Source organism: Centruroides vittatus, unplaced genomic scaffold, assembly GCF_030686945.1.
Source record: "Centruroides vittatus isolate TY-2023 unplaced genomic scaffold, ASM3068694v2 scaffold_1152, whole genome shotgun sequence".
Taxonomy (NCBI): Eukaryota; Metazoa; Arthropoda; class Arachnida; order Scorpiones; family Buthidae; genus Centruroides; species Centruroides vittatus.
Window position 1 is genome coordinate 88,869 of NW_027122670.1, and position 16,167 is coordinate 105,035.

A 16,167-nucleotide genomic window follows, 5' to 3' on the forward strand; every position below is an offset into this window, starting at 1 on the left:
TAAGACGACCCTCAAACTATCAACGGCATGAATTTAGTTTAGATCAGCAATCATTATCTGAATAATAATACTGTATAGCGTATATGGAATTATGTCCTATTTGTAATTTTTCGAATGAACAAATTTTATTTTTCTGCATCTGGCGATTTTTGCAAACATTCGCACTAATTCAGGCATTCGGGTAATGATCATGACTATTCACAAAAACATTGTATGGGCTATTCTATTTTGTGCACATACCCTACTCTCTTCTAGTAAATAATTACAGTTTGTCTGTCTTTTTATAATGGTTTTAATTTATATAAATTTCAATCTAATTTTTTGTATCTGTCCTATAAGATGATCCCGGATTTTCAGGGCCATTTTTTATGGTTCAACTATCGTCTTATCCGCCAAGATATACAGTAATTTAGTGTACTGAGCAAAAAACAAGTCTGAATTCTGTATCTGATAACTCTTAACTATAATTAATAAATTTGAATAATTTTTCTTCAAATTACAAGAGAAAAAAAAAGACCTCTCAGACTATGAAAAAAGAAAGTCTTGAAGGCATATGACTTTCAAATGCATCACTAATAAAAATAGCAAGTAAAAGTGGTTGAGACAAAAGCACCATTTTGAAATACTGTGTATTAACAAACATTGAAATCCCACTGGAGAATCAAAATCTGGAGACAAATCAAAACTGATGTCACACAAAAACAAAGTAAGGTGTGTTTCAAATTTATACGGACACGAAAAAATTAAAGTGAAACACAAATTTGCTGCATTAAGTGACAAATGTTTTATTAAAAATAATATGGATTTACATGTTTCTACACTGCAGAAGAAGAATTTTAATCAAACATTAACATTTTGTCACTGAAAATAATGTTTATGAAACTCTTATACAAAAAAACTGTTACATATTTATCCGGACAGGCACTCATTTTATGACTTAAACAGAATATTGTTTAGTTTCAAGCATTGAAATATGCAAATTAGCTTACATATCTAATTGTAATACAAATTCTTTATGTTGTTCAACGTTCTAAAATGGGTAGAACAAAGAATTTATCTGATTATGAAAAAGGGAAGATTGATGCCTATAAATCACAAGGCAAGTCAATAAGAGAAATTGCAGCATATATAAATCGTCCAAAATCAACTGTTGGTGATTATTTATCAAAAAGACGTGGCAAGGATGTACCAAAATTCAAGACAGGTCCAAAACCCAAGCTTACTCCTCGAGATTGTAGACAAATCATCAAGGTTTGCTCCACAAAACAAACATCAGTAAGAAAAATAAAAAAAGAATTAGGCTTGCCTTGTAGCAGCACAACAGTGTGGAGAGTTTTAAATACATTTCCAATGTTAAAATTCAGAAAAAAAGCCGTAATGCCACCACTTTCATTAAAGCACAAAAGTGACAGACTTGATTGGGCACAAAAACACATGACATGGTCCGAAGAATGGATTGAAGTTTTGTTCAGTGATGAAAAAAAATTCAACTTAGATGGTCCAGATGGTTGGAAGTATTATTGGCACGATTTAAGAACCGAAAAACAAATTTTTTCAAAACGCCAAATGGGTGGGGGATCAATAATGGTGTGGGGTGCGTTTGGATTCAACGAAACCACAGATTTAGCATTTATAACTCAAAGAATGAATTCAAAGAAGTATCAAGGCATGCTTGAAGATCATTTATTGGAAGCTGGACCAAATATTTGTGGACCAAATTGGATCTTTCAACAAAACAATGCTCCTGTGCATGCCTCTAAATCAACAAAAATGTCACGTAAAAATATTAATCTGATGACATGGCCTGCTAGAAGCCCTGACCTGAATCCGATGGAAAATCTTTGGGGGATGATGGTTCGTACAGTTTATGCCAATGGAAAGCAGTTTTCCACAATTCATGATTTGAAGGCAGCAATTTCAGATGCTTAAGATAAACTTAAGATTGAATTCCTTCAGAATCTAATTGAAACAATGCCTAATCGAGTATTTAATGTAATTAAGTTAAATGGTGGTTATATTGGCCGTTAAATTGTAAGAAAACTTTGCAATTTGAAATCTGTCCGGATAAATATGTAACAGTTTTTTTGTATAAGAGTTTCATAAACATTATTTTCAGTGACAAAATGTTAATGTTTGATTAAAATTCTTCTTTTGCAGTGTAGAAACATGTAAATCCATATTATTTTTAATAAAATATTTGTCACTTAATGCAGCAAATTTGTGTTTCATTTTAATTTTTTCGTGTCCGTATAAATTTGAAACACACCTTATACTTCTTTGTATCAATTAAACATCATATGCAGGGGTGTATGCTTCTGTTTTATCTGTTACCCTTTTTCCTAATTCCCAAGGGGAATTTGAGTCTCCTCAAATTCAATTGTAAATAAACAACATAAAATTCATGACTTCTAGCTTATTGTGCAAATATGAAAGAATCTACTGTCCATTTTCCCATGCAACGTTGTTATATGTTGTTATATGTTGTTATATGTTGGCCTTGAAAACAAGGAACATTCCTTGTTTTCAAGGCCAAGTTAGCCCCAATTGCAACCAGTGACACCTTGTGGGAGGATTGATCTAACATTGAATAATAGTTTGAAGCTTTTTGCATAATGTACAATGCTCTTTTTTATACCTTGTGCCTTCTTGTTTTTAGTCTGTGGGCACCACTGATCATATGTCAAGAAGAGATGCAACTACAAGTCAAATTGCACAAGTTATGCAATATAAAATGTTCCAGCAAACCATATTGTCTATTGTTTGTTGGCCAATTGGCCAATATAGCAATGACAGCAAAATACTTCAAATATGAAAAAAGAAAGCCAAATCTTAAGCTTAAACCAACTCTTATTGCAGCATAATTAAAATTTTCTAAAAAGACAAGACAGTGAAATAGTGCAAACTGATTTTTTCTGATGAGAAAAAAAATGTAAACAGTCCACAGTTGTAAATATTACTGGAATAATTTAGACAGAGAGTCCGAAGTGTTTTCAGGTGTTTAACGGTATAGGAGCTCTTGGCTTCAATGGAAAAGTGAATTTGGTTTTTATTAAAAGTTGTTTGAATAGCCAGAGATGTAAATGTACTTCAAACTGATTTATTGTTATTTGGAGAATAAATTTCTGGACCAACTTTCTGGTTTCAGCAAGACAATGAAACATGTCCTGTCTCACATGACACAATTAGGTGGTTTAATAATAATCATATCAAATTACTGAAATGGCTTATAGTCCCAAATTAAACCCACATAGAAAAACTATTGGATTATTTAGTCTGTGCAAGACATGAATAAAAAGCTGAATAATTCACTTTAGCTGAATGCTTGGGAAGAAATTCCTACAGAAAAATTCCGAAAAATTAAATCAATGAATAATCATGTTTTTAGCTTAGCAGTGTGAAAGAAAAATTTTCCTAACAAAGAATAAAACATATTTATTAAAGCAGTTGATAATTTTCATGCTTACAGCTGAATTGGATAAAAATGTATATAGAGCAATATTTATTAAAATGTTTAAAAATATTTAAGGTTTTTAATATGTCTCAACTGTTTATTTCTAAACAATTCTTAAGTTTTTTTCCACCTTAAACTTCAAGATTTACAACATTTTTCAAGTGCTGATAATTTTTTTTATAGCATTGGAGATATATAAACTGTTTTTAAACTATAATAATTACAATTAAGATATTCATAAACATAGTAAGCATATTTTAAATTACATTAGATATAAAAAGATGACAGATTTTAAAAAACAACCTCCATCCATTCAGTCTAAAGTTAGAGGTTAGAAGATTTATATTCTGCTTCAAACCAATCTTTTCTTCCAAAATATTATATATTTACTTATTTCTAAGTAAATTGAAATAAATTCTAGCAAATGTTTAATGTCAATTTTCATTTAATGTCCAACAAAAGATTCACAGTTCAAACGAGCAATTATTTATTGTGACATTTATTGTCACAATGCTAGGCTGCAATGTTTAATTAATCATATTTTAAATTTACTTAACTTAAAATATATGTTCTCTACCTCAAATTAGTAGCGTCTTGCCCTTGTATATCAAGCTTTTCCTGTTAGCAATACAGTTATACTTGTCATCTATCTAACTCCTTTCAAGTGAGAATTTTTTAATTGAAATAACGTGACTTCTGCTTTAGACCGGAAGTTTGTATATAGTAAATAGGGGCCTCCTCCCCCTTTCCATATCTGGTCTCGGCTTTCACCTATCTAACTCCATTCTCAAGATTAAGGAAGGACAGACAGATGACAGTGGGAATTTATAGGTCTACAATTTTTTCAAATTGCAGCCCAACAAAGATTTTTGGTACTTTCAACAGCAATTGTTAAGATCAAAATTCTAACAATACAAATCTAGGACATCAAAGTATACACAGACAAATCATTTCATAGAAAATTTTTCTTTTTCTTTCCTAAACAAGCATAATAGAACAAGCTATTTGTAAGGAAAGCTCAGGCCATAATGGAATGTATTTCAGAACACAGAAGTGAATAAAATGATGACTTCTTCAACTAGCTTTGTCTTCAATTTTAATTAATATGAAAATCACCATCTAGATGAATTTTACAAAATTGAACATACTTCGTATTTTTTTTCTACAAAATATACGATGATCTTTTTTAAGTCCATCTTACAATTTTTGCTTTTGTAACCAAGTAAAAATTCTATTGATTACTGTTTTATTTTTGGATATCTCTTCTTAACCATCATCTAACATTTACTTATATTGAATTCATTTCAAATATATAACCAAACATTTGATGATATAAAACATTTCCATTAATCTTATCTCTTCACAAACTTATTCTACATATTCAATGAATATGATCGTGTTTAAAATCAGTAAAATGTTATCTTTTATTAATTATTTTTAAATTATTCAATTTTACTACCTGCATTGCTTAAAGCAACAATATATCATTTTCTGGTCCTCTCTTTTGAAAACATTAAAGATTGAAAATGTATTTTCATGTTAAATCTTATGTAAATAAGTATACACAGAAAATATATTAATGCATTTATTCTTGAAATATATATATATTTTCAAGAATAAATGCATATACTCCGCATATATATACATTTTCTATATCTCTCTCTCTCTGTGTGTGTGTGTGTGTGTGTGTGTGTGTGTGTGTGTACAGTATGTCCTCAATTAAACCTCAGGGGTTTATTTTTAAAACAATTTTTATTTTACCTTGCAACTAAAGATGGGTCAGTAAAAATAAAAATTACTTAATTACAATTCTGAACTATCAAAACTATTGACTGTATTTATGGGTTATAGCTACAACATTTGAAATAATTACCATTCTCATAGTTAACCTGATTCAGTGTCTTCCAATTCAATTATTACATTCTCATTTGGGTCTGATGTCATTGAAAAAAATCAAGATCTTGACTAACACCTTCTGCTTCAAACTCACTATCTCTTTCCAAAAAAGATGGTGAGTTTAAACTATAACTTTCCTAATTACCCTTTACCCGACGAGCTCGACTTATTAACTCAAACATGTCTCTCCACATTCAAGTTTCAACAATATTTGTAACTTTATTTCAAAATGTTTCCATGAACCTTGGAAGAGAAAGTGTTGTCCAAGTCTAGACAACTTAAAGAGAAAGAATTTTAGTTAATCTCAAACTACATTATCCAATACAGTGCAATACTTCAACATTTCCCCATGTTTCAACCTGGGGTTTATTTTTAATAGCACCTTTATTCCTTGGGATTTATTCAAAGACTAAGGTTTAACTGAGGAAATATAGTATATAAATCCATACAATCTTAAAAAAGCATTTTTAGTGCTGAATTCAAGCTCTGAACTGATACATTTAGGACCTTAACAGAGCTGTAGAGCATACTCAACATTTTGAATGAAAAATCTTATAATTTGTTTAAACATTCTCAAGTCTAAATCTGAACAGGTAAAAAAAGCAAAACAATTGCAAAATAAAATTTTAAAAAGTTAAAATTTTAAATATTTAAACTGTTAGAGCATTCAACAGAATGTAAATCTATTATTGGTGTCTTTGTATTCTGTCATCTGTATACCAGTGAAAAGACCTTGAAAACATTTCAGATAAAAATATCCAATTTCTCACAAAAATTTATGATAATCAAGTTGATGTACAATAGGTACATAGGAAAAAATATTCTTGTTTAAAAACTTCTTTTAAATCTATTATCTTAAGAATAACACTTTAATTATATTTCGAACTTAACCAAAAATAAATTTTGACATTAAAAATGTGTTTAAGAAATCCTCAAATCTTTTTTAGAATAAATATTTCATAAATTTATACATAAAATAATAATAACGAATTTTATTTATATTTATATTTATCACAACTCTTACACCATGTAAACAAAAATTCTGTAGACTGATAAAAAATTTTTAAGCATTATGTCATTATTATTATTTATTTCATAATTCCACTTAATTTTCCTTATAATTTTGTGTATTAAATTCAGCTCACTCAAACTGAATAATTCATATTGAAGATTAATTAATTAACATATACATTTAAATGGCCCTGAATGTCAAAATTATTTCCCTTACTTTCATTAAGGATCAGTTTTAACAGCTCATAATATAAATCAGTGCTTGAGAATAGAATTAAAATGCAATCTTATTGTCTATTCAATTAATAATCTGTATGTAACAAGTCTGTATATAGGCTAAGAGAGTAACAACTTAGTAACCTAGTTAAATTACTTACCGTTACTCCATATTTAAGAGCTATACCTTGCAAAGTATCATCTGGATGCACTGTATGAACGATATATTTCTCTCTTCTATTAATATTATTTGAAACGCTGCCGTATTTTGTCTGTTTCTTAACATAGCAACCCAAGGATGTTCTCTCGCCTCCATCACCAGTCGCCATCGCAAATTTTTAAATAATTAACTGAGCTGCCAGCTGCCGTTAGTTGTCTGGCAACATACTTATATGGAAAACCTATAACCATTAGCTGTACTCATTTTTTTCCTCGCAAACAAATCCTGGCTCTATCATTGGTTCATCTCCTGTCTATAGTAAAACTGATCAATATCACATTTAAAAATTATATTTGTCTAATACCTATCTATGTATATAAAATTACTTGTCCTGACTGAGTCATTGACTCACTGATTCACTGACTCACTGATTCACTGACTCACTGATTGATTCATCATCGCCCAGAGCAAAAAACCGCTGAACCTAAAGAGGTAAAATTTGGTACACAGTTAGGGTACGTTAGAGTACCTAGATATCAGAGTAGCGACACACGAGTCATCGCCGCCATGTTCTGTCGACTGACATCACTTGGTCTATGGGTTTACATTAAGAAATGACAATTTTTTTTAGTTTAATAAAGCGTTTTTACGAATAAAATGCTTTATTAAACTAAAAAAATTGTTATTTCTTAATGTAAACCCATAGACCAAGTGATGTCAGTCGACAGAACATGGCGGCGATGACTCGTGTGTCGCTACTCTGATGAAACGCAAACTAAGAAGGGATTTTTTGAAATTTCCCCAAGGGAGGAGAGGGAGAGCATTAAGTTTTAGCCTGAAGAACGGCTTTTACTGTGCTATTTTAGATGCGATCTTTAGTTTTTAACTACATTTAGTCTTCATTGAGTACTTAGGCGTATTAAATTGATAACATTTCAGACGTTGTTATAAATATTTTTATATATTTCGTTTTTTAACCAAATTTTCGAACAGTTTTAAATTCGAATTTGTTATTGCATATTTTATTTTAACTCTTTCTGCCCTTTGGGCACTAAGAGGGCCTCTTTTTGCAAGCCCATTATGGGTTCGGCCAGGCCCACAATGGGGCGACCGGATGGTGAAGGACGGGGACCGACATATCCGGACGGACCACCCCCCGAAAAATTCCTGAAGATTTTTCGACCCGTCGGGATTCGAACTCGAGTTCCCCAGAGCGGTAGGCTGTCATCTTGACCGCTTGGCCATCCGGCCTTATGCCGGGCGCCAGTTATGTTCGCTACGCCACTGTCTCTCTGTATTACTTTTTATACTGTTTTGATAATGATAAATACATTTTCATACATTTTTATATGTTAGTTTGAGATAATTATTTAATTCATTAGGGACAAGAAGTTTATCATTATAAATATTCAAACAATTTACTTGAGTTTTTCTTCAAAAATTTTATAAAGTTCTCATTTTAAAATTGTTTAAAGTGTAGTAAAATACATTATAAAATAAAAATAATAAATCTTTAATTAATGTATTTTTCCATAATAAACAAGAATGAAAGATTAATAATATTATTAATATAGTATAATATAATATTATATAATAATATACAGGGTGGGCCAACGAAAACGAAACGGCAGAGCGTTCGTGTTCGTCCAAGCAAATCGCTCGGACAGGTCGATTTTATACTCGAGGGGACATCTTTTTCAATAAAGTTTTTGCGAATCTGAATATTAACTAAACAAACATTTTTTCGAAATAAATGTTTGTTTAGTTAATACAAAATAAATGAGTTTTTAAAATTTTTTGTTGTCTGTTGTATTCAGAATCGCAAAAACTTTATTGCAAAAGATGTCCCCTCGAGTATAAAATCGACCTGTCCGAGCGATTTGCTTGGACGAACACGAACGCTCTGCCGTTTCGTTTTCGTTGGCCCACCCTGTATATTATTATATAATATTATATTATACTATATTAATAATATTATTAATCTTTCATTCTTGTTTATTATGGAAAAATACATAATTAAAGATTTATTATTTTTATTTTATAATGTATTTTACTACACTTTAAACAATTTTAAAATGAGAACTTTATAAAATTTTTGAAGAAAAACTCAAGTAAATTGTTTGAATATTTATAATGATAAACTTCTTGTCCCTAATGAATTAAATAATTATCTCAAACTAACATATAAAAATGTATGAAAATGTATTTATCATTATCAAAACAGTATAAAAAGTAATACAGAGAGACAGTGGCGTAGCGAACATAACTGGCGCCCGGCATAAGGCCGGATGGCCAAGCGGTCAAGATGACAGCCTACCGCTCTGGGGAACCCGAGTTCGAATTCCGACGGGTCGAAAAATCCCCAGGAATTTTTCGGGGTGTGGTCCGTCTGGATATGTCGGGCCCCGTCTCTCACCACCCAGCGCCCCATTGTGGGCCTGGCCGAACCCATAATGGGCTTGCTATAAGAGGCCCTCTTAGTGCCCACAGGGCGAAAAGAATAAAAAAAAAACTGGCGCCCGGCTCTTTATTTGCGCCCTCCCCCTCCAGAAATACATATAGTTTGTCTTGGAGACCATTTGGGCGCCCCTCTGCGAGTGGCGCCTGGTGCATGATACACCCCCTTGCTCCCCCCTCGCTACGCCACTGCAGAGAAAAAGAAATAAAATAATATTTGAAATAGCTGTTACCCGCGGCTTTGCCTGCGAGGATTTTGCAATTTGATAGAAATAGCCCTCTCTCGGTACTTCACTAAGATTGTCAATCATTAGTTGTTGCTAAGTAATTTGGTAAAATTACTGATTTTTGTTTGTTTCAAACTATAGATTGCTAATGCATCTAAATTCAAGTTTCAAATATTATGGGATTCTGAGATACGGTAAATCTGAATTTAATTTTTTTTTTTTTTTTTGAAACATAAATAACGTTATCTGAAAATTCCTAAATTTAAAAAAAGATGCTCTCTTCTGTGAGGGAAGAAATAAGAAATAAAGCTGCTCAAAATCCTCGCTGTTACCCGCAACTTTGCCCGCGCGGATTTTGCCAGCAAACACCATTTATATTCAGTATTTCAACAACCGTATTAATTATTATATAATGATGAGAATTGCTGAAAATCAAACAAACTGTTTTCAATTTGATCAATTTTCTGGAACGTTTACAAACGTTCTATAATCGAACCAATATGCAATAACAAATTCGAATTTAAAACTGTTCGAACATTTGGTTAAAAAATCGAAATGTATAAAAAATATTTATAACAACGTCTGAAATGTTATCAATTTAATACGCCTAAGTACTCAATAAAGACTAAATGTAGTTAAAAACAAAAAATCGCATCTAAAATAGCACAGTAAAAGCCGTTCTTCAGATTAAGACTTAATGCTTTCCCTCTCCCCCCGCGTGGGAATTTCGAAAAATCCCTTCTTAGTGTGCGTTTTCATGACGTACCCTAACTGTGTACCCAGTGGTGATATTCAGCGGGTTCGCACAGGTTCGCCGAACCTGTTGTTAAAATTTTCAGTTTTCCGAACCTTATGAAACACACGGAACATTTCTCAGTGGTTTTGTTTTTTTAAAAAAATATATTAAAATATACGTATTATACTCTTCTAATACTACTAAACTAGAGCCTTATACCCCGTTCGCACCGAGCATTTCAATCTAGATTGTGAGCAAGGTCGGGGACTACGTCTTGGTGCAATCTCTCTCAACCGTTTCAATCTCGACCGAAACGAGTTTAATCGCGATCGATTCAAGAGAGTTCTTGAAACTAGATCCAGTCATAAGAGAGATCCCACAATCCCACGCGCGGGAGATAATACAAGATGGCTGTGGAACACGTGTCGGGCTATGGACAGCGAAATAAAAGGAATATTGTATTACGAGAGATGACATCTGTCTACTATGAGTAGTGCTATTCGGGGTGAAAAATTTCTCTGCCTAAAAAAAAAAGGTCGACAGCACTAATATACTATTGTCACCTAGTCTTCGCCCAGGGCTCGTTACATTCCAAATACGCTACTGATTATTAGATATATCACGAGAAAAAGTATATTTATTTCTAGCCAAAACTTCCATTTCGTTTGTCGGTGATTGTCAGGGAAAAATTTTCTGCTAGCGAACCCTTTATTAACTATTTCGAATATCACCACTGTGTGTACCAAATTTCACCCCTTTAGGTTCAGCGGTTTGCTCTGGGCGATGATGAATCAATCAGTGAGTCAGTGAGTCAGTGACTCAGTCAGGACAAGTAATTTTATATATATTGTAATTTGATCAGTTTAATTGATCATTTATTATTCCATAATTGATCAATTATGATACGTATATATTATAATATATAATATTATACTATATTAATATTATTATTAATCTTTATTCTTGTTTATTATGGAAAAATACATAATTAAAGATTTATTATTTTTATTTTATAGTGTATTTTACTGTATTTTACACTTTAAACAATTTTAAAATGAGAACTTTATAAAATTTTTCAAGAAAAACTCAAATAAATTGTTTAAATATTTATGATTGTAAGCTTCTTACCCTTAATGAATTAAATAATTATCTCAAACTAACATATAAAAATGTATGAAAATGTATTTATCATCATCAAAACAGTATAAAAAGTAATACAGAGGGAAAGAAATAAAATAATATTTGAAATACTTTATACAGATTCAGGAAAGAATCTTCAAAAATTTTTTACACTATTAATGAAAAACAAGTTTCTTTTTATTATATTAAAAGTATTTTCAAACTACAATTTTGATAATAAATATAGAATCTTAAATTTTATTTAAAATACCATCGTTATTTTAAATAGTTTTTATTAAGAAAAATGGTATCTTTTTTATCTTGGTCATCTTATCAATTTACTATAGGCAAAATGTATCATAGATATATTTATATACAATAGTTTATCTATAGGAGATTGGGAAAATGAAATAGATATTCTTCAATAAACAATACTATATTATCTTCATATATTGTTTTGCTGTATATTGCTATCTCATAAAATTTTTATTTTAGTGAATTTTAAATAAAATTATTTAAAATATTATTAAACATTGTACATTAAGCATTCAATAATCGAATAACATGATTAAAAAGAACGTGAAAATAATTTTAGGTATGGTAGTATACGACGATGCAAGACGAGCTATCTGCCTCGTACCTCCCGGGAGAACTGTTTATGGGAAACTGGCACCAATTTAGATGTTACAAATACGAAGAAAACCCTGAAAACTCTACCGTTGGTCAAGCCCGAACCCGCGACAACTTCCAGTGTTCGGTGATTTTTTCTATCGGTCATTGGTGAACTCTGATCTCTAGGTAGAGTTGATATTCATAACAAATGTTGTTATATTATCCTCAAAAGTGAAATCGCAACATGAAGGAATGTGCATAGCCACCTGCAAATTGCGGGAACGGTAGAGGTGACAGAGATGTGCAAATGATTAAGTTTGTGTACGCATTGGGTCATGTGGTGTCCACTTTCGGGATATAAAGACTAGAAGCCGGTTCAAGCCGCAGATACTATCAGCGGCAATTCGTGGCAGTCAAACTTTTGAAAAAGAGTAGAAAATGACAACAGTGAGTTGCAGGGCCGGATTATCAAATAGGCAAAGTAGACAAATGTCTAGGGCCCGGCTTCGGTGCAGAAGATTTCTCTGTTTCGATTTCGAAACTCGAATTAAAATTCGATAGGACAGAAAAGGCTGTATTTAATAATTCTTACTAAGCTCCGCTCGAGTAGCCATTACCTAAAAAAAGAAAAAAAAAGGTCAATAGCCACTCGTGCGTCAGAAGTAATGTAGGCTACGGGAGCTCTCGCGCCATCTAGGAATATTCCTTGGGCCGCGTCTCGTGTAGTACTGATGTATGGATGGTTATGATTTATTTTCTAAATCTACACTTATACGTCGCGGCATCGCATATTCGATATAGCGTTCAAGTTGCTCGAGTGCGAAGATATTACAATTCAATAGTGTTTTATAAAAGAGTTAAAAAGTTATGAGTGACACCACGATATCCGCACCGGGTGTCACCCATGCTAGCTACGCTAATGTCACATTATATAAGATTTGTTTAGATGCAACTTATTTAAATGGGGCCCCAATTTAAATTTTGTCTAGGGCCCGCTAGAGGCTTAATCCGGCGCTGGTGAGTTGAATACCAGCCGTTAACGGCTGAGAAACGAGATCGTATCCTGTTGCTGCGCGACCTCTGTTTGTCGATGCGCTCAATTGCCACACGTGTTGGGCACGACGTGAGTACCATCCAGCAATATGTGATACGATGGACGCAGGAGCATCTGCGATCACGCTGAAGAGAGAGTGGATCGCACAGGTCGGCAAATTCGCCAAACGACCAGTCAGGACCTGTTCGTCACGGCAAGTGACATCCAAAGCCACCTACCGCCGCCAATGGGTGCATCCAGTGGTGATATTCGAAATAGTTAACAAAGGGTTCGCTAGCAGAAAATTTTTCCCCGACAATCACCGACAAACGAAATGAAAGTTTTGGCTATAAATAAATACCTTTCTTGCGATATATCTAATAATCAATGGCGTATTTGGAGCGTAACAAACCCTGGGCGAAGACCAGGTAACAATAGTATACTGATGCTGTCGACCTTTCTCTTTTTTTGGGGGGGGAGCAGAGAAATTTTTCACCCCGAATGGCACTGCTGATAATAGACAGATGTCATCGTCTATCGAAATACAATATCCTTTTCATTTCGCTGTCCGTAGCCCGACACGTGTTCCACGGCCATCTTGTATTATTTCGCGCGCGTGAGATTGTGGGATCTCTCTTATGACTGGGTCTAGTTTCGAGAACTCTCTCGAATCGATCGATCGCGATTAAACCTCGTTTCGGTCGAGATCGAAACGGTCGAGAGAGATCGCGCCGAGGCATAGTCCCCGACCTCGCTCACAATCTAGATTGAAATGCTCGGTGCGAACGGGGTATAAAGCTCTAGTTTAGCAGTGTTACAGAGTATAATACGTATATTTTAATATATTAAAAAAAAAAAACAAAACCACTGAGAAATGTTCCGTGTATTTAACAAGGTTCAGAAAACTGAAAATTTTAACAACGGGTTCGGCCGAACCTGTGCGAACCCGCTGAATATCACCACTGGGTGCATCTACGTCCACCCAAACCATTCGCAAAGGTTGCACGAAGTCGGGCTGCACACAAGGCAACCAACAATCGGGGTGTCATTAACCGTTCGACACAGGAACATGCCTGCCGTGCTGTCGTCGTCACTGCAGCTGGACCACTGAATGGCATCGGGTATTGTTTACGGATGAATCCCGCTTTTGTGCGAGAAAGAATGTTGGCCATGGACGGGTGTGGCGGTATCTCGGGAAACGCTATATGCCAGCTCTTTTCGCCGAGCATCACATCGGCGCACATCGGTCACATATACAGCCCTGGTACACATTTCTGGAGCTCTGACAGATGAAAAATTGAGGTTAATTTTGAAACAATCGTGTTTGAATTTCATTAAGATTGAATTAATAGAAAACCTAGAAATAATTAATTTATTTATCCATTCTATATTGTTGAATTAAGCTGAGTATATCTTGAGATTAAGTGTGACGAATCCTTGAAAGGAGCTAACAATGTTGTTCAGGAAAGATGGTGTATTTGAAGTTTTACATTAAGGTGTCACAAGAAATCCTTTGAAGAACTACCATTTCGAGATACATTGCTTGAAAAAATCTGGTTTATTAATCCAAGAGTGTTCATCCATTCGAGGGTGAACATCGTAATTATAAGTAAATGACTTAAATGATGTAGGTGCCAAATTATGAAAAGCTATGATATTGTATGTGTAGAATTAATAAATTCTGATTTTTATGATTAAAATAATACCCTGAAATCATAAATTATGAAGCAATGTACAAGCAATATATACAAAAATAAAGAGTGATACTTTTGGTCTCAAGTCTCGTCCATTACAACTCTTTATTCTCTACAGAAAAAACAAACCAAAAATTTCAGATTTGATTTATATATATATGTATTGAATTTATAGTATAACGTGGCTATTGCCAAGACAAAATTTACATGTCAACATGACGTCACTGCTCTGCAGTTTCCAATCATTGTTCTAAGAAATTTTCTTTAAAAACGAATTTTAGAGATGACGCCGGGGAAATTTAGATTTGAGCGTGATGTAAATAAACATGTGTCATTGCTCAGGCAACGCTCGATTCCTCTGATGACTGAATGAAGTATGCAGCAAAACGGATAGACTTTCTCCTTTAGTTCTATTACTAAAGAGCTTTAATTAAAGAAAGAAATAGATAAACAGTTTTCGTACAAAAAATTTTGCTACAAAAATTTAAAAAAATATATTGTTTGAAACTCATAAATATAATTAATATTTTAAATGATAATTTTAATTTTTCAGTTGATATTTTATATTCATTGCGTACTTTAAACATCATGTTCTGTATATAATATTCTACGAAGGTATAAGTTTATTTAATAAGTTAAGTAAATATAATAAATACTAAAATATAAAATTAATTATAATAAACATACACTTGTTTTGCAATATCAGAAGAATAAATGGTAATATATTTACGTATTGTAATAATTAAAACTTATAGAAAGATATACTCTGGCATCGGAGTTGTCGTCATTCTCGGTCTTTGAATATATTACAATAGATATAATTAAATAAAGTTATTTTATTTTAATGAAGTATGAAAAAGTTTAATTAAAAACCACGCGAGTTCTGGGCTGGACCGGAAGTTCGTATATATGCAGTTAATCGGGATCTGCGGCCTCAGGTTTCCATATCTGGACCGTGTTCTGTAACGCAAAACACTAAGTCAGAATTCTGAGCAGCTTACTGGGCGGAGGTAAGAATATTCTGAGTATTATTGAACGATTATTCTTTGCTAGACAACTAGGAAAACTGGCGGGCAAAGTTAAAATTAAACTAAAATAGTAATTTCATCTTTAAAAATGAAGTTATTTAATCCAGCACGAGCAGCCATTACAATCGTAAGCGTAAAATTTTTCAAAACAAAAACTGAGAGAGAAGGGGTGACATCAATAAGCACAGAAAAATGGCATAAAGTTTTATTGAACATTTGAATAATGATTACAGCTTTCATCAAATTGTAAGAGTGTGCCTACAACACCTTACGTTCAAATATTTAGAAGTTATCGATATCATTTCGTCCATTAAAATAAAAAATAAGAAAGATTTTGGTTCCAATGACTTGAATGTAGAAATAGTAAATTGCGTACGTAGTTCGATTATATTTGTAACGAGCGCGTTACTGACTTCGTGTATTTGGTGGTCCTGTATTTTAATATTGAATGTTATCCAAGATTTGTTATAGAGACGAACCAAATCGGTAACAGTTAAGGTGAAACAGGCCGGATGGCCGAGCGGTCA

General features: G+C 32.9%; 1 protein-coding gene across 3 annotated transcripts in view; it reads right to left on the minus strand.

Moving 5' to 3' along the window:
• Nucleotides 1-16,167, minus strand: part of red (LysM peptidoglycan-binding domain-containing protein red) — a 48,123-nt gene that overhangs the window by 23,626 nt on the left and 8,330 nt on the right. For 2 of the 3 annotated variants that reach the window (XM_067284164.1, XM_067284162.1), the window contains exon 1: nucleotides 6,736-7,009. The exons of the other annotated variant lie outside the window; for it this stretch is intronic. In XM_067284164.1, the coding sequence (XP_067140265.1) occupies nucleotides 6,736-6,903 (168 nt within the window). In that variant the 5' untranslated portion in view covers nucleotides 6,904-7,009. Of the gene's footprint in view, nucleotides 1-6,735; nucleotides 7,010-16,167 lie in introns of those variants that run through there. 3 annotated transcript variants of the gene reach the window in all.